The sequence below is a fragment of the Phyllostomus discolor genome, chromosome 5 (genome assembly GCF_004126475.2).
Source record: "Phyllostomus discolor isolate MPI-MPIP mPhyDis1 chromosome 5, mPhyDis1.pri.v3, whole genome shotgun sequence".
Classification (NCBI taxonomy): Eukaryota; Metazoa; Chordata; class Mammalia; order Chiroptera; family Phyllostomidae; genus Phyllostomus; species Phyllostomus discolor.
The window spans coordinates 65,516,679-65,538,475 of record NC_040907.2 but is presented as its reverse complement, the minus strand read 5'-3'; the positions used below and the strand labels follow the sequence as shown (position 1 = coordinate 65,538,475).

Here is a 21,797-nt window from a genome sequence, read left to right as displayed (position 1 = left end):
GTCTATATTGCTGTTTTCTTTAAGGCAGGCTCTTATCATCCATGATACTTCCTGGCCTAGCATAAGCCCAGAATAGGACTCTCCTTCTTCAGGAATTCCAGGACTCTCTTTTCTTTTCTTCTGAAGGCAGGCCAGTGTGCTGACTCATATGTACTGAAGAGAACAGAGCCATTAATTCAGAGAACTGAAGACCCGGATGACCAGCTGAGAGCCAGGAAATGGGCTTTGAGAGCATTCATGGTTTGTTGCAGATTACTTCATCACTGGCCTAAAGCAGATGAAAGAATTTTCATGTGTTCCCTAAGGATGTTTTCCCTTTCCTTTTTGTTTTGGTAAGTTCAAGTCTTAATGAGTTGTTTCCTTCTGCCTGAAGTGATGGCTCTCTCTGTGCCTATGAGCTAAAAATGTATGTGCTGGTTGAACTCACCAAGAAGAAAAGGGAGAGGAATGAAATAAAATCAGAAGTGAAACAGGAAATGTTACAAGTGATACCAGAGAAAACAAAGGATTATGAGACTATTGTGAAGAATTATATGCCAACAAATTGGAAAACCTGGAAGAAATGGAAACAATCCCTAAAAACATACAATATGCCAAGACTGAATAATGAAGTAATAGAAAATCTGAAGTGACCAATCACTAGTAAGGAGATTGAATCAGTAATCAACCCCTCCCCTGCAAAAAAAGTCCAGGACCAGGTAGCTTCACTGGTGAATTATACCAAACATTCAAAGAAGAATTAATATCAGTTCTTTTCAAACTTTCCCAAAATAGAAGAGGAAGGAACACTTCTAAACTCATTTTATGAAGGACAACAGTATCTTGATACCAAACAGATAAGGATGCCCCAAGAAAATAAAATTACAGTCCAAAATCCCTAATGAACATAGATGCAAAAATTCTAGAGAAACTATTAGCAAATTGAATTCAATGATACTTTAAAATGATGATACACCATGATCAAGTGGGATTTATTGCACAGGTGCAAGAATAGTTTACCATTTGCAAATCAAACAACATGATACATCGCATTAGCAAAATAAAGGCTAAAAATCATATGATCATCTCATTAGAAGCAGAAAAAGCATTTGATAAAATTCAGCACTCTTTTATAATAAAACTCTCAACAAAAGTGGATATAGAAGGATCATACCTCAATAATTTAAGGCCATTTATGAAAAGCCCACTGCTAATATCAAGCAAGCTCTCAACACCCTTTTCCTGACTCATCATACTCAGTGATAAAAACATGAAAACTTTTTCTCTATGGTCAGGATCAAGACAAGGATGCCGACTCTTGACACTTTTATTCAGCATAGTATTGGAAGTCCAAGCCAGAGCAACTAGTCCAGAATAAAAATAAAAGGCATTGAAATCACAAAGGCAGAAGTAAAACTGTCACTATTGGAAGATGACATGATATTATATATGAAAACCCTAAAGAATCCCACCCCCAAAACTGTTGGAGCTTATAAAGGAATTCAGTGAAGTTGCAGGGTACAAAAGCAGTATTATATATGGTATATTTCTGATAGTAGCAAACTGTCAGAAAGAGGAAATCAGACAACAATCCCATTTACAATTCAAAACAAATAAAATATTTAGGAATATTTTTAAGTAAGGAGGTAAAACTACTGTACACTTAAAACATAGAACATTGGACTTCCGGCCAAGATGGAGGCATAGGTGGATGCAGTGTACCTCCACACACAACCAAGATAGGGACAACAACAATTTAGAAACAAAATAACATCCAGAAATGACAGAAAATTGATCTGAATGGAAGTCAGACAACCAAGAAGTTGAATTAGACCCGTGCATCCAGACCAGTAGGAGGGGCAGAGACGAGCAGCCAGGCTCGGTCACAGTGCGAGCAGAGAGCAGAGAGCAGTGGGACTGGTGCATAACATATCTGGGGATGAGTCAGCCTTCCGGGGTATGAAGGACCCTGAATGTGCAGGTGGCAGCTGGCAGAACCCGGCCCAGGGGTGGCAACTGGCAACTGGCAGACCCAGTGAGGTGACGATAGTAAAGCAAGGCAGGGTGCACAACCCAGGATCACAGTGCTGGGAAATAGAGCCTCGGGACACTGACTGAGGACATCTGTGGGAAATGAGGCGCAGGGAGAGACACCCATCCTCACGAGGGAGGTCCTTGGAGGGTCCCACAGCATGCACCAGCCCACCCACATGGGAATTGGCACCAGAGGGGCCCAGTTTGCTTGGGGGAAGCAGCAGAGGGGACTGAGGTCCCATGGAGAATGGAGCAAGCACCATTGTTCCCTCTCAACCCTGCCCCCACATACAACGTCACAACCCAGTGGCTGGGGTGCCCTGTCCTGGTAAACACCTAAGACTCCGCCCCTTACTGTAACAGGTGTGACCAGACCAAAAAAAAAAAAAAAAAAAAGACGGCTCAAACAGAAGAACAAAATAAAGCCCCAAAACCCATCCTTTTAAGGGACTGAGAGACAGATAACCTATCAGATGCACAGTTCAAAACACTGGTGATCAGGATGCTCACAGAATTGGTTGATTTTGGTTGCAAATTAGATGAACATATGCAGGCAATAATAAGAGAAATGAAGGAAAATGCACAGGAAACCAATAGTGATGGGAAGGAAACTGGGACTCAAAAAAAGAGAGTGGACCAGAAGGAAGAAAGAAACAACCAAACAGAAAAGAATGGGGAAATAAGAATTCGAAAAAATGAGGAGAAGCTTAGGAACCTCCAGGACATCTTTAAACATTCCAACATCCAAATTATAGGGGTACCAGAAGGAGAAGAGGAAGAGTCAGAAATTGAAAACTTATTTGAACAAATAATAAAAGAAGAACTTCCCCATTCTGGCAAAGGAAATAGACTTCCAGGAAGTCCAGGAAGCTCAGAGAGTGTCAAAGAAGTTGGACCCAAGAAGGAACACACCAAGGCACATTATAATTACATTACCCAAAATTAAAATGAAGGAGAGAATCCTAGAAGCAGCAAGAGATAAGGAGACAGTCACCTACAAAGGAGTTCCCATCAGACTGTCAGCTGATTTCTCAAAAGAGACCTTACAGGCAAGAAGGGGCTGGAAAGAAATATTCCAAGTCATGAAAGGCAAGGACCTACATCCAAGATTGCTCTATCCGGGAAAGCTTTCATTTAGAATGGAAGGGCAGATAAAGTGTTTCTCAGATAAGGTCAAGTTAAAGGAGTTCATCATCACCAAGCCCTTATTATATGAAATGTTAAAGGGACTTATCTAAGAAAAGAAGATTAAAAAAAACATGTATAGTAAAAGGACAGCAAACTCACAATTATTAACAACCACACCTAAAGCAAAACTAAAAGAAACTAAGCAAACAACTAGAACAGGAACAGAACCACAGAAATGAAGATTACATGGAGGGTTAGCAACAGGGGAGTGGGAGCAGGAGAGAGGGGGAAAAGGTACAGAGAATAAGTAGCATAGACGGTAGGTAGAAAATAGACAGGGGGAGGGCAAGAATAGTGTGGGAAATGTAGAAGCTAAAGAATTTATGACACATGGACATGAACTAAAGGAGGGGAATATGGGTGGGAGGGGGTGGGCAGAGTGGGGGGAATGAAGGAGGGAAATGGGACAACTGTAATAGCATAATCAATAAAATATATTTTTTAAAATACATAGGACATTAATGAAAGAAATTAAAGAAGATAGAAATGAATGGAAAGATATTTCGTATTCATGGATTAAAGAATCAATGTTGAAATGTTCAGACTTCTGGTCAAGAAGGAGGTGTATATAAATACATTTTGTGTCCTTACCAAACCACATAAAGAACTACAATGAGACCTCAAAACAAATAACAACCAGAACCATGAAAAAATCAAGCTGTATGGAAGTCCAACAACCAAGGATTTAAAGAAGCCACATGTTTCCAGATGGGTAAGAGTTGGGGAGATTCATAGATAGGTGGAGAGGCATGGAGATGCCGTGTGGCACAGGGGGCAGGGGTAGCAGAACAGGAGGTCCCACATTCATGTGTGGTGGATAAAAATGGGGAGGGATACCTCGGGAATGAGGAATCCTAGCCCTAGGTGATACCATACAGTCCAGGGGTCTGGTGCCAGGAAGATTAATCCCCATAACTTCTGGGAATAAGAACTAGGGTGGGGTGTTGGGACAGCAGAAGAACCTGCAGGTTTTCAGGAGATTCTGCCTAAAGGGCCTGCATGGACTTAGAAGCTATGTTGTCCCCCCAACCCTACCCCAGGATTCAGCACCAGGGCAACAGCTGGGAGGGCACTAGTTGCATACAGGGAGTAAGTGAAGTGACTAGAAATAGAGCAAGTGGAGGGCAAACGTCCAGAAGCCAGGCAGTGGCATCATCCCCTGTTCAAGCCCTGCCCCCACACAGAGCCACAAAGTGGTGAAGTGGGTTTCCCCATCCTGGTGACTACCTAAGGCCCTGCCCCACACAACTTATAAGTGCCTTTTCCACAGTAGGCCATGCTACTAAGACAGGGAGTCAAAGCAGCTCTACCTAATACACAGAAACAAACACAGGGAGGCTGCCAAATTGGGGAGACAAATGTGGCACAAATGAAAGAACAGTACAAAACCCTAGAAAAAGGACTAAATGAAATAGAGATAACCAACCTATCAGATGCAGGATTCAAAACACTGGTGATCAGGATGCTCAGAAACTCATTAAGTAAGGCAACAACATAAGAAAAACACAGGAAGAAATGAAGGCTACACTAAGTGAAATAAAGAAAAATCTACAGGGAACTAAGAGTGGAGGGGATGAAGCCAGGACTCAAATCAATGATTTGGAATCTAAGGAAGGAATACACATTCAACCAGAACAGCAAGAAGAAACAACAATTCAAAAACACCCAAGGACAGTATATAGGGCTTCAGGGACATCTCCAAACATGCCAACATCTGAATCATAGGGATGCCAGAAGGAGAAGAAGAAGAGCAAGAAATTGAAAACTTATTTGAAAAACTAACAACAGAAAACTTTCCTAATTTGGGAAAGGAAATAGTTATACAAGTTGAACAAACAAAATGAGTCCCAAACAAGTTGGATCCAAAGAGGACCACACCAAGATAATCATAATAAAAATGCCAAAATACAAATGCCAAATCAAAATAAAAATGCCAAAGAAAGATAAAGAGAATCTTAAAAGCAGCAAGAGAAACACAGAGAGTTACCTGAATAGGAGTTCCCACAAGTTTATCAGCTGATTTCTGAAAAGAAACTTTGCAGGTGGGCAGTGACTGGCAAAAAGTATTCAAAGTGATGAAAAGCAAGGAACTACAATGTAGATTACTCTATCTAGCAAAGCTATCATTTAGAATAGATGGACAGATAAAGTGCTTCCCAGACAAGATAAAGTTAAAGGAGTTCCTCATCGAGCCATTATTATATGAAATGTTAAAGGGACTTATTTAAGAAAAAGGAGATCAAAACTATAAACATTAAAATGGCAACAAATTCACAATTATCAAGAACTGTACCTAAAAAACAAAGCAAACAAGAAGAACAGGAACAGAATCATAGATGTGGATATCACATGGAGGGTTATCAGCTGGGAGGGGGAAGAGGAGAGTGGGGGGAAAGATGCAGGGATTAAGAAGCATAATTGGTCGGCACAAAGTAGACAGGGATGTTAAGAATAGAATAGGAAATGGGGAAGCCAGGAAACTTGTATGCATGACCCATAGACATGAAATAAAGGTGGGTGTGTGTTGCTGGAGAGAAGGAGGGTGCTGAGCAGAGGAGGGCAAAGGGAAAAAACTGGGACATCTGTAATAGCATAATCAATAAAATAGTTTTTAAAAATGTTTATATTAGCCAAGATAATCTACAGATTCAATTCAATTCCCATCAAAATGTCAATCGCCTTTTGCACAGAAACAGAATAAACAAACAATCCTAAAATTTGTATGATCCTGGGTGGTCAAAGCAATTTCAAGGAAGAAGAACAAAACAGGAGACATTATGCTCCCTAATTTCAAAATATACTACACATCAGTAGTAATCAAAGGAGTATGGTACTGGCATAAAAACAGCCACATAGTTCAATGGAACAGAAATAAAAGTCCAGAAATAAACCTACACATATGTCATCAAGTAATTTATGACAAAGTTGGGCAAGAACCATCTCTTCAATAAACAGTGTTGGGAAAACTAGACGGACCCATGCAGAAGAACGATACTGGACGCTTTCTTACACTGTATACAAAAACTAACTCAAATGTGTTACAGACTTGAATGTAACACCTGAAACTATAAAACTCCTGGAATAAAACATAAGTTCCCTGATTTGGTCTTGGCAGTGATTTTGGGGGAGATTTGACACCAAAAGCAAAGATGATAGCAAAACAACAACAACAACAACAACAACAACAACAAACTGATTAAAAAGTGGGCAGAGGATCTGAAAAGACTTTTTTTTCCAAAGAAGACATAGAAATGGCCAACAGGTACATAAAAAGGTGCATAACATCACTAGCCTTCAGGGAAATGGAAAACAGGACCACAAAGAGTTATCATTTCACACCCGTTAGGATGACTATTATCAAGAAATAATAAATGTTGACAAGGATATGGAGAAAAGGAAACCCTTGTACACATTTGGTGGGAATGTAAATTGGTGCAGTCACTATGGAAACCAGTACGGAGGTTCCTGAAAAGTTAAAAATAGAACTAGCATTTGATATAGCAATTCCAGTACCAGGTATTTATTCAAAGGAAATGAAAACACTAATTTGGAAAGATACATGTACCCTCATGTTCATTGCAGCATTATTTACAATGACCAAGATATGGAAGCAACTTAAGAGTCCATAGATGGATAACTAGATGATGAGAAGTGTTATGTTTAAACAGTGGAATGTTATTGAGCCATAAAAAGAAGGACATCCTGCCATTTCTAACAACATGGGTGGACCTTGAAGGCATTCTGCTAAGTTAAAAAGCTGAAATGGAGAAGGAGAAATACTGTACAATCTCACTTATATATGGAACCAAAAATAAAGAAAAAGAAAAAAAACAACAAAAACTATATTATGGTGATGGACATTAACTAGACTTATTTTATTTATTGTTTTCTAATATTCACGAATGTTGAATCATTACACTGTACACATGAAACTAATATAATATGTCAATTATATCTAAAAAATTTCAAAAGGTATATATGGTGGCTTGAATTATGGTACCAACTGGAAATGTAGGGTTGCCATATACAGTTGTGTGGGTTATACATTGTATAACTCCAAGGTACTTTATTTATTTTGGAGTCTCCATGTCCCTTTGGACAGTCTTGGGTGGTGGTATGTTCTTGGTCATGGAGCTATTTCATCAACCCTGTAGCAGATGACTGTGATCTCTTGGGGCATACTAACTTGGCTAATAATTGTTCCTGCAGGTTTTTCAAGCAGAAGTCCTATAATATTCATTCTAAATTATTTCTAAGAATTCCCATAACATTCCAGTTGGGGCAAAGAAGATTAAAATATGAATGTTTCTAAAAGTAAGTACTCTCAAATTAAAAAGACACATGAATACAGAAATAAAGACAGTTGCCAGTGGGAGAAAGGTTCTTCCTTTGCTCCAGGCTGCAGTCATAAAACCTCTTAAGATCTAAATTCCTTTCCACTCAAAAATCTTAAACCATCTAATTTGTGTGTAGAAGATGTCCAACTAAAGGAATAAATGTCTGTTAAACTAAAAAAAAGAGAGAGAGAATAAAATTGACATCTCAGACCATAAATTATGAATCGATTTATCATAATAATATTTTTGTGGTCAGATATTATCCCAGGAGTAAAGTTTTGTCCACATGGCGGTTCACCAGTTACAAAAAAAGAGAGTGATCTTTGTCACCTTGCACAAGTCATAACTCAAACTCTGGCCTGTAAGTAAGTGTTCAAAGCCCATGTGCTAGCTCCACTCTGACTGTGCTACTTAGGGAACCTTTGAAAACTCATTTAATTTCTCCAAATCTCAGTTTTCTTTTCTAGATAATGTGGATGATAGTATTTTACATGGTTGTCTGATATTGTAAATGGAAGGACTTTCTAGCAGGCTGAGAGAATGTCAGGGAATCTTGTGTAAGCTGGGAATGTCTACTAACAATTGAACTTGTAGTTACACTTTCAGTAGAGGACCATTTTAGCAATTTTTTTACCTCTATGGTTAATTCTTCCAAATATTCATTTCTGAAGTTCAGCATATTTGAAACTAATCAACCGTCCCTGGACACTGATAAACTGTCATTCAGAATCAGGTATATTAGCTGCTGTTCAAGATTTGTTCTTTAGAAAAGGGATCTTTACCTTCCTTTAGCATTCAAAAGGAATCAATAAGTGAACATCGCTATGCTGCAGGAGTTTACACAGAATGAGTGATAAATGGCAACCCCATAATCACTGCTCACAATTCAGGTCATGCCTATCTGCTTCTGCTAGATAACAGTGCCCATACAGAAGGCTAAAACAGTGAGCCTAAGGACACAATAGTGGAGGAACTGAATGTATGGACATAATAGATGTTGATGACAGGGCCAGGGGAAACAAAGATTGTAACACCAATCTTTATTACCAGGAATGTTACAGTTGAAAGAAACTTTAGAAATGCAGTCCTTGGTTCAGTTCTGGAGCCTCTCTCTCCACTGTCTGCACTACCTGAAGAACTCATTTGTTCTCATGGTGTTAAATCTCATCTACACACTGATGACTCCCCAGTGTTTATCCCTACCCAGATTTGCCTTCTGAATTCTGATTTCTATCTCCATTTGCAAGGATATCTAATAAGTATCTCAAATTCAAAATGTCCCAACCTTACTCCTGATATCTCAGCTGCCAAATAATCACTTAAGTCTTCCCCTTCCCAGTTGATGATAATTCCCTCTTTCCAAGTGGAGAGGCCAAAACCCTTGGAGTCTTCTTTGATGCCTATCTTTCCCTGCTACTTTCACCTACTCCACATACATCTAAACCATCAACAAATTTGTCTGTGATAGCTTCAGAATATGTTCAGAATCTCAGGGGATGATCTCTACTGGAATATCCGTCTTCCTAGTTACCATCACTTCTCATCAACAACAGCTTCCTAGCAGGTATCCCTCTACACCTGTGTGGTGTGCAGAACTGACACAGGATGGGCGACAAGTGGAAGCCCTCTACTGAGTTTCCTCACCTCTACAGTCAATGTGATTCTAGAACAGGCATGAGAGAGCACACCTCTCCTCTGCTGAGAATCCTTCCATAGATTCCTGTCTGACTCAGGGTACGAGCCTAAGCCTTTCCATTGACCTGGGCTTCTGCTACCTCTCCAACTTCAGCTCTCCCATCCTTCCACCTTCTCATTTACAGCCATTACCCTGGTTCCAACAAGAAAGCTTTCGCCTCCTGCTGCTGCACCCTCTATTCCTTCCCCCAGATTTTCAGTGGGCTCTTCCCTCACTCATCTTAGGTCTCTGCTTAGAGGACACATTACCAGTAAGGCTTTCACTGACCACCCTACTCCTAGCCCAGCCCAACAACACTATGTACCCCCTTTTGCTGATTTATTTGACTCCATAGCAACTTACTACCCACTGTCCTGCTATACACTTACATGTTTTTATTATCTGTATCTGAAAAGAATGTACATTGCATGAGGGAAGAATCTTTTCATTCCCTGTTGTCTTGCTATAAGCAGTCAACAGTTGTTCAAACAACAGGTAAGTCCAAGCCCTGGCCAGGTAGCTCAGATGGTTAGAGCATTGTCCCAGTATGTCAAAATTGTGGGTTTGATCCCCTGTCAGGGCGCATACAAGAATAACCAATGAATGCATAAATAAGTGGAACAACAAACTTCTCTCTCTCCCACAATCCCCAAAGTTAATAAATTTTAAAAAAAAGAAAGGCAAGTTCAATTGCTCATTTATAGACGAACAAACTTGGGATCAGGGAACCCCTGTGCCTTGTATTTGATTTTACATCAAAAAGGGGAGAATCTCCTATAAAGCCTCCAGGTCTCACTGTCCATGCCAGCATTGTCCTCACTGCACTGTCTGCTTGTAAATGTTCTGGAGCATTCAGAAATTTCCATAGTAATTATTAACTAGTAACTTTCTCCTTCTCTATAATTCAAAGAGAAGAAAATCCCAATTTTTCTCACCTTTATTTGTTCAATCAGTATTTCATTTTCTGGCACACCAGGGTGTATAGCAATAACCATGTCTTCATAGCCATTGTTATTCAGCTGAACAAGGGAAGCATTGGACCCCTGCAGCAGGCATAGGACTAAGAGGAGGACAGAGCTTCTGAATAACACCATTGTTCCTCTCAAGGTGTTCCTGGCCCCAGTGCTGGTTTGTTCAAGAGGCTAGTATATCACCTTCTCTCTCTCTATGTATATATATCCGCACTCTTAACTCAATAGGTGTGGCTGCTTATGGGATAAGATTGCATAAAGGTTAAGAGTTACATAGTCATTTTGTTGTACTGTAAAAGTGATCAGAAAAATAAAAATGATCAGAACTTGTTATAAAATACACATTTTTGACTTGGGAAGATTTTTCTGTACTTTCTAATTTTGGTTAATTTCCTAAATATGGACATATACTTTGTATTTTCTGTAGAGTGCAATGTGAAAATTAATAAAATTTTATGATTCAATGAATACAAACAGTAATGCTAATGTTGTTTTTTCAGTTTTACAAAGCAATTTAATGATTGTTTAGATTATCAAGGGTATAAATAATGGAAGAGAATATAAGATTATTAAATGTAAATAACATCAAATTAAGTAAAATGTCTTTGAAATATAAACTAAAAAGTTTAAATACTTTGATAAATTAAGGAAAACTTGGCAGTTCTTAGAATAAAATTTTTAAAACTCCTTCCCAGTAAAGAATGAATAGAATCTGCTCTAACATAAGCATATGAAAAGAGTCTGGTAGAATGATAACTATAATTTTTAAGAAAAGAGGCTGATAGTGTGCTGGTTCCTATTAAAGCAGAGTGAATAACATTAATAGTTAATATTTATTTAGTGCTAACCAGCACAGAGATTCTCTCACTTAATCCTCACCACAGCTCTCCAAGGTTAAACGTGAATATTATCTTAATCAAGTATGCAGAACTGAGACACACAGACTTTCAGTAACTGGCCAAGATCACATAAATAGGAAATGAGAGTCAGGGTCTGTGCCAAGCATTCCTACCTCAGAATGCATGGATTTAATTACTTTATAACAAGGTAATATTGTTCTGCAAGGCAAATACTATAACAAGATTTTTTTTTAAAGGAGGAAAGGGGTCAGTTTAGGAGTTGTGATGATGAATTAAGCATGTCTAGTCCTAAAACAAAAATAGCCAGTACTCATCAGAAACTCCAAAGAGAACTGAAAGTATAATAGCAGAAAATGTCTTTAAGTTAAAAGTTTAGATAGGAAGAGAGTTGTGTTGCATTTTGAGCCAGGAACATCCCCAACATAGAGGCTTTGTCATATGTACCCAGACTCTGCCCTTTGAGGCAGCATCCCGCACACCCTCCTTCCATTGCTTCAGGGATATTATGTGATAATTATATCACCATGGATAGTTAGCTAATTATTAATTAAAAAAAAAAGAACAAACGGAGTTACACATTGAGTTTAATAAACTGGGAAGCATAAGCCTGTTTGCTTCCCCAGAAAGCAAAAGCTTCACATCCCAGGGGATTCCAGCATTTCTCCACCAAGGGGATTTACACTCCTCCCACCTCCCCTCTGGTCTGAGACTGTTGGGGGCAGTGCAATGGCAGGAGCTTGACCAGGGAGGCCTGTCAGTGTAACCAGGGGTTGTGAACCTATCAAAGGCTTGCAGAAACTTGGGAATTTTATTGGTTATTTTGCAAAAGGATCTGGTCTGTGCCAAATCCAAGCTAACATAATACCAGGTGAACAAAGAAACTCTCTCTCTTTCTTGTGACCTGCACTCACTGTGTTCATGCACACGTTCTCTGTCACCAGGGAGCACATGGCCATGTGGGCCCGCAGCAGATGATGTGGGCTCTGAAGGATTAAGCTTTAATATGAACCAGAAACTCTGGACACTGGCTTTTCTTTTGGCCTTGTTTTGGCCAAGACACAGTTGGATGCTTCTCCAAGTTAAGATGGAGGGAGATGATACATTGGAAATAAGGGAAGATTTCTACTCAAAAAAACCTTGCCATACCATGATCTCCTGTGCATGGGTAATTGGAATGTTTTCCTCGCAATCCATGGAAGACCCTGATTTCCACTGGCAACAATTGTACATGCACAGAATTAATATGTTGTACAAGATATAGGGTGGAGCTGTTGGCCCTAGCAACCCCAGGGAAACCATGATTTTCTGGAGGGGAGAGGGGACTGTGTATTTAAGAAACCCCTCCTGGGCAGTCTTGTTCTGGTTCTCTCACTGACCTCTCTTCCATTTATCTCTTCCTCTCCCTGAGCTCTGGAGTGGGGCTTTAGGCATGCTCCTATACCATAGAGTTGGTGCTCAGGAAATTATTATTGACACATGGATGAATCAGTGAGTGATTATCATTTTAATCTAAAATAACAACATATCACAATCCTGAAACAAGCTTGTCCAAGACCTTTGAAATGTTGGAGAGAAGTGGGGGACTTAGATCTTCTCTAGCATTTGGGGCAGTGCCTAAAATATTTTGAGGGGATGCTATTAGTCCTTCAATATTATTGGGAAACTCTTGATTTTAAGGTTGGAAGGGAGATCCTTCCATGTTGCCAGAGGACTTAGGGAAAGCTCCCTTCAAGCAGGGGGCACATGCAGCTCCCTGAAAAAAGACAAATATTTATCACATTTGTCCTGTGCTTTGTCCTGGTGGCACAGAAAGGAGTGATGCTTCATGAACTTGTGTGAGAAAGTTCCTTCTCAGAATTAAAGACAAATGTCTGCCCTTGACTCAATTTCATCTCTTTTTCTTGGTGTGTTTTGAATCCACTTTATAAAGAGGGGAGTGGGCAGCCTCTCTGGTGCCCTCAGCCATTGCCATCTGTAACTAGCTTGTCTCTTGACAATTCCCAGTTGGTTGGCTCAGCTACAAGGGCCACCATTTCCATCAAGCCAACCTCAGGTAGACATTCTGGGTGGAGGCTGGCTGCTCACAAATTAGGAAGGGCTGTGCTAAGAGTGCCGGAACTGAATTCTGCTTGGGCTAAGAGGCTCACTCAAGGTACTTAAAAGGGTTGTGCTTCCTTATCTAGAACTGGGACAAGAAGGACCTTTGAAAAAACATGGTCATTATACAAAATATATCCAACCTGTGATTTGAAAGATACTGCTGTTATAAAAATACCACATTTTTTCATGTGAACTGATTTAAAGATTAAGAAAATCATAGAATGGGTACATGAACACAGCAAGAACCCTTAAGCTGGTTTATAAAGGCATGAGGTTAGGAAATGTAATATAGGGTAGTTTGTATAAAATTATCTCATTTATTCAAATAGTGAATACAATTTTTATAATATAGAATAGTTATAACATAAGCATTTCCTTATTGTTGAACATTTATAAGTATTTAGTTTCCAGTTTGGGGATTATAATGTGGGAAAAAGTTTTCTTCTGATACCTTCACTAGCCCCATAAATTACGCATCTAAAATTGTTTTTGCTGCTTTTGATTACTATTGTTAGTAGTACTCATTTCATTAAGATCTTCTGTCAGTCATTGCTTTGACTACTTTTAGGTTTATAATGTAGTTCTTTTTTCTAGCTTCTCAAATTGATTGCTAGCTAGTTTATTGTTATTTATTTTATTGTTATTTAGGAATAAATACTAAAACAAGTACATTGATTAGATTCTTCAACATGTGTCAACGAGTTTTAAATACATTGCATTCCACTTTAGACAATTTATTTTGCTCCACTGATGTACTTGACATTTATTGCTACACAGTTTAGTATTTTAATTTTAATTTTGATTTCCTTTCTAATTGTATATCAGATTGGGGAAATTTGGAACATTTAATACTAAGGCTATTTTGTTCAGTCCTCCCAGTGTCCTTAAATATCATACAATAATTTCATGTTTGGTTGGATTAATTTTTACTTTACTTTTTAATAAAATGTCTAGGTTGATATATGCAATATTGATAAATTGATAAATATAATTTAAATTGATAAATATAATTACTGTGAATTGGTTTTGTATGAAACTTTTATTATGTATAAAACTCTTTATTCAATTTTAAAATACAGTTTCTGCTAGGTGTAGTTATCAGATCATAATCCCAAAAGGAAAATAGTTGATACAGTTCATTTGATAATTGATTCTAGTGGGTGACAGTTTCCATTAGAGAGTATTAATAGTTAGGGTGAGCATTTAGGATCTTAGGAGAATTTCCCTTTACTGTATTAATAATTTCCCATCCTAATCTCTTTCTGTCTCAAACAGGCATCTTACTGCTGTGATAAGGAATGGTGGTGTACACAGCTGAATGAGTAACAAACAACACTCTTTTCCAAGAGGCATAAAAGAAACAGATTGTTCTGATTGTTACCAGACAGGGACCAGCTCAGATTGTGTCTGTCTCAGACCAGCCTGAAGTGTGTGGGTTCTTGGCTTCGTAGAGCAAAGGCTTCACAACATGAGTCCAGGTGATTAAGAGAGAAAATTTATTAAAGCTGGGGACAGTGAAAAAAAGGAAGGACTTGGGGTAGAAGAAGCAACAGGGAGAGGCTAGGCAGTACTCTGCTTTGACTCCCTAGAAACGTTATTGGAAGGAAGTGAGCCGAGGTGGGGCTGCTGTTAGCTCACTGGGAAGTGAGAGGAAAGGGAGCCTTGGAGACAGAATCTGAGGTAAACCTGGAATGAGCTGCCAGTGCTTGCTGCTCCCCTGGTTGCAAATCTCACAAGGACTCTTAGAGTTGAGAAGGAAGTAAAAAGTTCATGCTTGATGAGGGGCATGGGCATGCACAGATATCCTTTGTTTTGAGGGTTTGTCTTTCTTCTGTGGGTGAGAATATTAGGGCAGGGTTTCAGCAGAATGTTCATCAGATTTCCACCTGCATTTTTAATATGCTGATGCATTAAAATGGGCATATGGGGGTAGCTTGGGATTATTCTTTGGTAGCTTTACTGTTTTACTTTAATCTTGGGTCTGCCTGGCTCTAATGGGGTTTTAGTCACTTGTTCCTCTAACGTCATCTGTCCTTGGGTTTAGCTGGCACAAATGGCATTAATTAGGTCTCTGTTCTCTATTTTCCCCAACCAGGGTGATTTAAGCTATTCATTCTCTGGTTAGGGAGGAGAGGTATAAATCATTTTCACTCAAGTGTCCTTAGTTAGGGGAGATAAGACCTTGTGATCCACTGTTAGTTGTTCCAATTACTGGGCCATGTTTAATTTTTTTTCTCCCAGTTTCCTCATTCCACTTGCCTAGGAATTTCCTTGTTTCTCACTGTCCTGCCTCACTTTCCCACATTAATTTATCAATGAGAGGAGATGTACCTTGTATTTTTCACAGGGAGAATGAATACACCAAGTCAATAAAATGGGATATTAATTTTATGTTCTTTTTCCTTTTTAGGATTCCATCCCTAATTCTTCTCTTCTCTGAGAATGTAACTGAACAACACTGACTTCTCCAGGGAGAGTCAGATTTCTGATTACTATGACAACACAGTGGTCCCTTGTCATGGGGCTTAAAAAGAGTTTTAAAAAATTAATTGATTTTAGAGACAGAGAAACAGAGAGAGGTAGAGATGTGGGGTGAGGGGGAAAAGAGAGAGACATGGATTTGTTGTTCCACTTACTTATGCATTCATTGGTTGATTCTTGTAAGTGCTGTGACCAGGGCTTGAAGCCACAACCTTGGTGTGTTGGGGTGACACTCTAACTAACTAAGGCACTTGGCCAGGCCTCTGTCATGGGACCTTTAAGTCATGCGACCTTTAAGTCATGGATCAGTAACATGCTAAGAGAAGAATAACAGCTGGTTTCTTTTCTTATGAGAAGAAGATGTGGGTTATTATTATTGAGATGGGAACATGGTCTATGATTTTACAGAAGGAATGATATCTGGAATATTTTCATTTAAAAAAATGAAAAGAGCTTCTTTTCAAATTGCAAAGGAACACTGGATTTCTATTATGAGTTATTTATGATTAACACAGAACCTGGGGTATGAATGGGTTGAAATTCATTGTGTGAGACTTAGTTTCTTCTTCTTTCTCTTTTTGATCTCCCTGTCCATGGCATGTTTATTCTGTTCTAGATTCCTTGTGTTAAGCACACATGTGTAAGGTTCCTCCTGTCCTGCCTTATGGAGGTAGATCTGGAAACTAGTTTCTCTTTCCTTACTACTAGTGACTAGTTCCCAATTTGCATGAGGTTGTGATTCCCTCTGTACCTACTCAGATAAGTGTCTGCTTTGCAGACTATGTTTGGGGGGTGTGGTGGAGGGAGTATCTTTTTGAGTTCTAGACTGGGAGAGAAGCATTAGAAATCCCAGTTGTGGCTTCAGGTCAAGTGATTTTATTAGTCCAACTTCACTACTGACATAGCCAATATTTTGATGATCTGTTTGACCCTTCTCTCTATTTCCAAATCAATCCAAAGTCTGAAAGGGAAATGGTTGTTTTGTCACTTGGAAACTCAATACATTAAGTAGGGAACAATGTAAAATCACATTTTTGTATGTTCATGGGACATCCCACCATTAAGGGGCTCTTACTGGCACTCCTTTCTACTTAGTGCCCCACTTTCCCACCCCACCCTCATTCTCTGCTTCTCACCCCTTTCTTCCAGGATGGTTGAATTCCTGGAACTCCAAACAGGTTCTCTTTATTCTATGAAGTACTTCAGCTCTCTCCTGCTTCTACTTCTAAACTTGCACATTCAAACCCATCAGGAAGAGGGATTTATGATTAGAAAGAGCTATATAGTCTTACATAAATAAAGGAAAGCTACCTTTTTATAGGTTTCCCACATGGGGATGGGCAGGTGAAGGCAATTCAGTTTCTTTCACCCCAAAGGAGGAACTGTGCCCTGTTCAATCTCTGTACATTATAAACCCTCAATTTTTAAGGAGCAGCATGACAGCTAAGGGGGTGAGGTTTTGGAGTGGAGGGATTGAACAAAAAGAAAAAGAACTCATGGACATGGACAACAGGATGGGGATTGCTGGAGGGAGGGGGTGTAAGGGGACTAAATGGTTTTGGAAAAAATACAGTAAAGATTACATTTTTAAAAATCCCATAAACAGGCCATTTGTCAATCCTCTTACAGATTTGTTAGGCAACAGTTCTGGCTCCAATTCATCTTGCACATCACCATGTTATCTTATACACAACACCACCTTTCCCTTTTCTAGTTTTCTGAGAGATTCAGATTGACATCATCCTTTACTTACTTTTCAGAATACATCGTAATCTAGTCAATTTATCATTTCCAGTTTTCTCTCCCAATACTACCTATAATAAATCTTCCCCTCTAATCAGTGAAGTCTACCCATATTTTGTGAAAAAGTATTTTAACTTTTGACTCTTATGCCTTTGACCATACTCATTTTTCAAATTCCTGCTAATTCTTCAATACCAACTTAAATTTTACTCCTTCATGAATGTTTTTCTGATGAACTTAGCCTGTTATTTCTCTTGTCTAAAATTCTGTTCCCTTTGTCCCATAACAGGAAATTCTGTACAGGAAATCCTCCGGACTTCAGGATTTAGGAGCTGAGGTTTCAAATATCCACACAATAGAATTTTAGTGCTAGAAGGTACCTGAGAGACCATCTAGTTCGACCACTGAGGTTTTAGATGAGAACACGTGTCTTAGGAATGTAAGTGAGATAGTGGCAAATCTTGAACCAGAGACATCTGACTTGTAGTTCTGTTTGACTACTTCTCATGGGTTCTCCCTCACGAACACTGAGCCAGCCCCTTTCCTCTCCCTGGTTGTTGCTTCTCCCTGGATGTAAGCAAGGACTTACAGATTCATCTCTGCACAGTTATCTCTATAATCCATTATTAACACAACACCTGGGGTATGAATAGGTTGAAACTCATTTTGTGAGACTTAATTTCTTCTTCTTTCTCTTTTTGATCTTCCTGTCCATAGCATAATATATATTATCCAATATATATAATCCATATATATATATATACACATTAAAAACATATGTATGAATAGATATATGCCTATAATGATTAGGGAGAGCTGATATATACATATATGTATGCATAAATTATTATATAAGTTTTAGGTTTACATTATAATTGAACATATGTGTACACAACAAAGTGGCCACCCCAAAAGTCTTAATTACTGTACATGACCAGACAATTGGCCCTTCCTCCCTTAGCCCACCCTTCAATCCCTTCCCTCCAGTATCCACTGATCTATTCTCTGTATCTATTCACTATATTTATGAGTTTATTTTTGTTTTGTTTTGTTCATTTCTTGTTTTTTTTAGATTTTACATATGAGCAAAAATATATAGTGTTTTCCTTTCTCTTTCATATTTCACTTAGCATTATTCTCTCAAGATCCATCCATGCTGCCACAAAAGGCAAGATTTTATTCCTTTAAAAAGTTTTTAAAATGATTTTTGTGATTTATTTGTAGAGAGAAGGGAAGGGAGGGAGAAAGATAGAGAGAAAAACATCGATGTGAGAGAGAAACATTGATTGGCTGCCTTTTTTGCACACATCCCAAACGGGGAACGAATCTACAACCCAGGCCTGTGGCCTGACCAGGAATTGAACCAGTTGCTTTTCACTTTTAAAAGGCTGCCCAGCTGAGCCACAGCAGTCAAGGTAAGCTTTTATTCCTACTAATGCTTAGTAGTGTTCCATACCTGTATTGTATCTTCTGTATCCACTCACCCATCAGTGCACACTTAGGCTGCTGCTTCCATACTGGGCCAATGTATATATGCTGCAGTGAACATAAGCATGCCAGTGTCTTTTCAAGTTAGTGTTTTTTTTTTCTGATAAATACCCAGAAGTAGAATAGATGGATCATATGGCAGTTCTATTCTCAATGTTTTAAGGAATCCCCATAGTGTTTTCTATAGTGGCTGAAACAATTTACAGTCCCACCAGCAGTTTATAAGTGTTCCCTTTTTCCCACATCCTCTCCAACACTCTTTATTTCTTGTCTTTCTGATAATAGCCATTCTGACAGGTGTGAAGTGATATCTCATTGTGGTTTTCATTTGCATTTCCCTAATAATTTATGATATTGAACATATTTCCATGTGCCTCTTGGTCATCTGTAGGTCTTCTTTGGAAAAATGTCTATTTAGTCTCTCTGTCCATTTTTAAGTGAGTTGTCTGTTTAGTTTCTCTTGTTGAGTTGTATGAGTTTTTAATATATTTTAGATATTAACCCATTATCCAATGTATGATTTGCAAATATCTTTTCCTATTCAGTAAGTTGCCTTTTTTTTAATCTTCACCAAAGACATGCTTATTGATTTCAGAGAGACAGGGGGAAAGTGAGAGAGGGAGAAGGAACAACATCTGTGTGAGACAGAAACATTGATAGATTGCCTCTCAAATGTGCCCTGATGAGGGACTGAACCCACAACCCAGGTATGTGTCCTGACTGGGAATCAAACCCCAAACATTTCACTTTAGGGTACAATATTCCAACCACCTGAGCCACACTGGCCAGGGTCATTGGGTTGCCTTTTTGCTTTGATGATGGTTTCCTTCATTAAGCAGAAGTGTTTTAATATAGTCCCATTTGTTTATTTTTGCTTTTGTTTTCTTTGTATTTGGAGTCAGAGTCACAAAAAACATTAGCCCAAAAAACTGTTAGAACTAATAAACAATAAATGAATTCAATAAAGTTGCAGGATACAAAAATCAATAAGCAGAAATCTGTGGTGTTGCTATACACTAATAACAAACTATAAAAAATAGAAATAGAAAAAACTACTATTATTGCATCAAAAGAATAAAATACCTAGAAGTAAATTTAACCAAAGATGTGAAAAACCTGTACATTGAAAACTGTTAAGTCAGTTATGAAATAAATTGAAGAAGACGTAAATAAATGCAAAGACATTCCACACTTATGATGGCAGACAAGTTATTTGAACATTATGAAAGTAACTTTATCAAGATAAAATTTGAAAATATACTCCACTAGCTCTAAGGTCTTTCTGTTAGTTTAGCAAGTTGAAAAAACTATTAGTAATTCAGCCTTTAAATAATTAATTAGAGGAATGACTAATACTGTTAATATATAATAAATCATGCTTAAACTAAGCAACTATTAACCTTGACAGTTTAGAAACATACTCTGTAAATTATAAATACTGTCAAAGCAATTTTGGAAAGTTGTAACTGTGAGTGTGTATAAATGACTAGACAATCAATGTGAGTTGAAAATACATATTGAAATAAAAATAAGTAGATAATAAAATTTTCTTTCTTACCTTTATGTTTTGAATGAGTTTTCCATCTTCTGATACACTGGGGTTAATTGCGATGACAATGCCATCATATCCATTATTATTCAAAGTTACCTTTGAACTTTTCACTCCAGGCAAGAGATATAAAGCTAGGAACAGAATAACAGTCAGATTGTGCACCATTTTTGCACATTACAATAAACCTTTTGGAAATGTAAGGAGAGTATTTATGTATCGGCTTAACTTGGGAATTTGAATCTAGATTAAAATATTTGCATAAATATAATAAATTACTAAAATATCTTGATGAACTTCCTTATCTTACTCATTCTGAAGATTTAGTTGTTAAATAACCATGGGGATTATGATGAACACACGTCATACTTTCTAAAACAACTTAGGTGTCAAGTACTCATTGAATGGAGCAGCTCTTTTCAGACTATGTAGTCATTATCCTCATTGCAGAGACCCCTCAACTTCCTCTTCCTCCTCAATCTGTTTACAGAAAAGCCCTCTAGGGGAGAATGAAGAATTGAAATGAAAAGCACCAAGAAAGAGCAGATGAAAAGGGCCTGTTGAAAAAACAAAACAAAATGAATAAAGGAAATGGAATGGGAGTGGCAGTGCATTATACAGTTTCTGGTCTTCCTTTAGAGAGAAGCAGTACAAGCCCAGTGTTCAGGGTCAGCTATGGGTCAGGGGGAAAATGGCTTTTCTGGTTACCTTTTGTGAGGACTACTTGTGTATTCTAGTTTTCAAATAGCATTGGATGTTTTAAGTCCTTGTGAAACTTGGAAAAATATGCTGCAATTAAAAATTCTCTTTTGGAAAACTGTATTTGAACAATGATTAAAATATAATAAAAAAAAAGAAAAAAAAATTCTCTTTTGGATTGAACAAAATCTGCCAATATTTCTTACTTGAAATAGTAGTACACATCGCATTGTGAACTGGCTTTGGAATCAGATGAATCTAAACCTGACCCTTGCCTTGGTCTCTTCACAGTCACGTGATTCTTAGTAAGAGCTGTGTGGCTGTTTTTAGGTCTAGTTTTTCTTCTGTGATATTGGGATAATAAAGGATGTTTAAACGAGATAATGGATGGAAAGCACTTCATACAAGACTCCTGGCACCTAATAAACACTCACTAAATATCCAATATTATTAAGCATTATGTATTATGAATACAAAGTTCATTGTAATTTTTGCTTGTTATATCCTACACTTTCATCAGTTTCCTTTATGCAACTTTAAATATAGTCTTCCAGGGTTCAATTAAGGAATGAGGGATCTATGAGCCTGCCCAGAAAAGACTAGAGGAGGAAGTGAAACTATAAATTCTTTGAATGCTCTTTGATTATTTCCATCAATTGACAGTATCCTCTTCTTGCCAGTCTAGTTTAGGTG

The 21,797-nt window shown here is 38.2% G+C and overlaps 1 protein-coding gene across 2 annotated transcripts in view; it reads right to left on the bottom strand.

Moving 5' to 3' along the window:
• CLCA4 (chloride channel accessory 4) overlaps window positions 1-20,598 on the bottom strand; it is a 43,951-nt gene extending 23,353 nt beyond the window's left edge. The window contains exon 1 of one of the 2 annotated variants that reach the window (XM_036026380.1): window positions 20,415-20,598. In XM_036026380.1, the coding sequence (XP_035882273.1) occupies window positions 20,415-20,573 (159 nt within the window). In that variant the 5' untranslated portion in view covers window positions 20,574-20,598. Of the gene's footprint in view, window positions 1-10,148; window positions 10,370-20,414 lie in introns of those variants that run through there. The other variant, XM_028513173.2, reaches the window with a different exon arrangement.
• Between the last annotated feature and the right edge of the window lie 1,199 nt (window positions 20,599-21,797).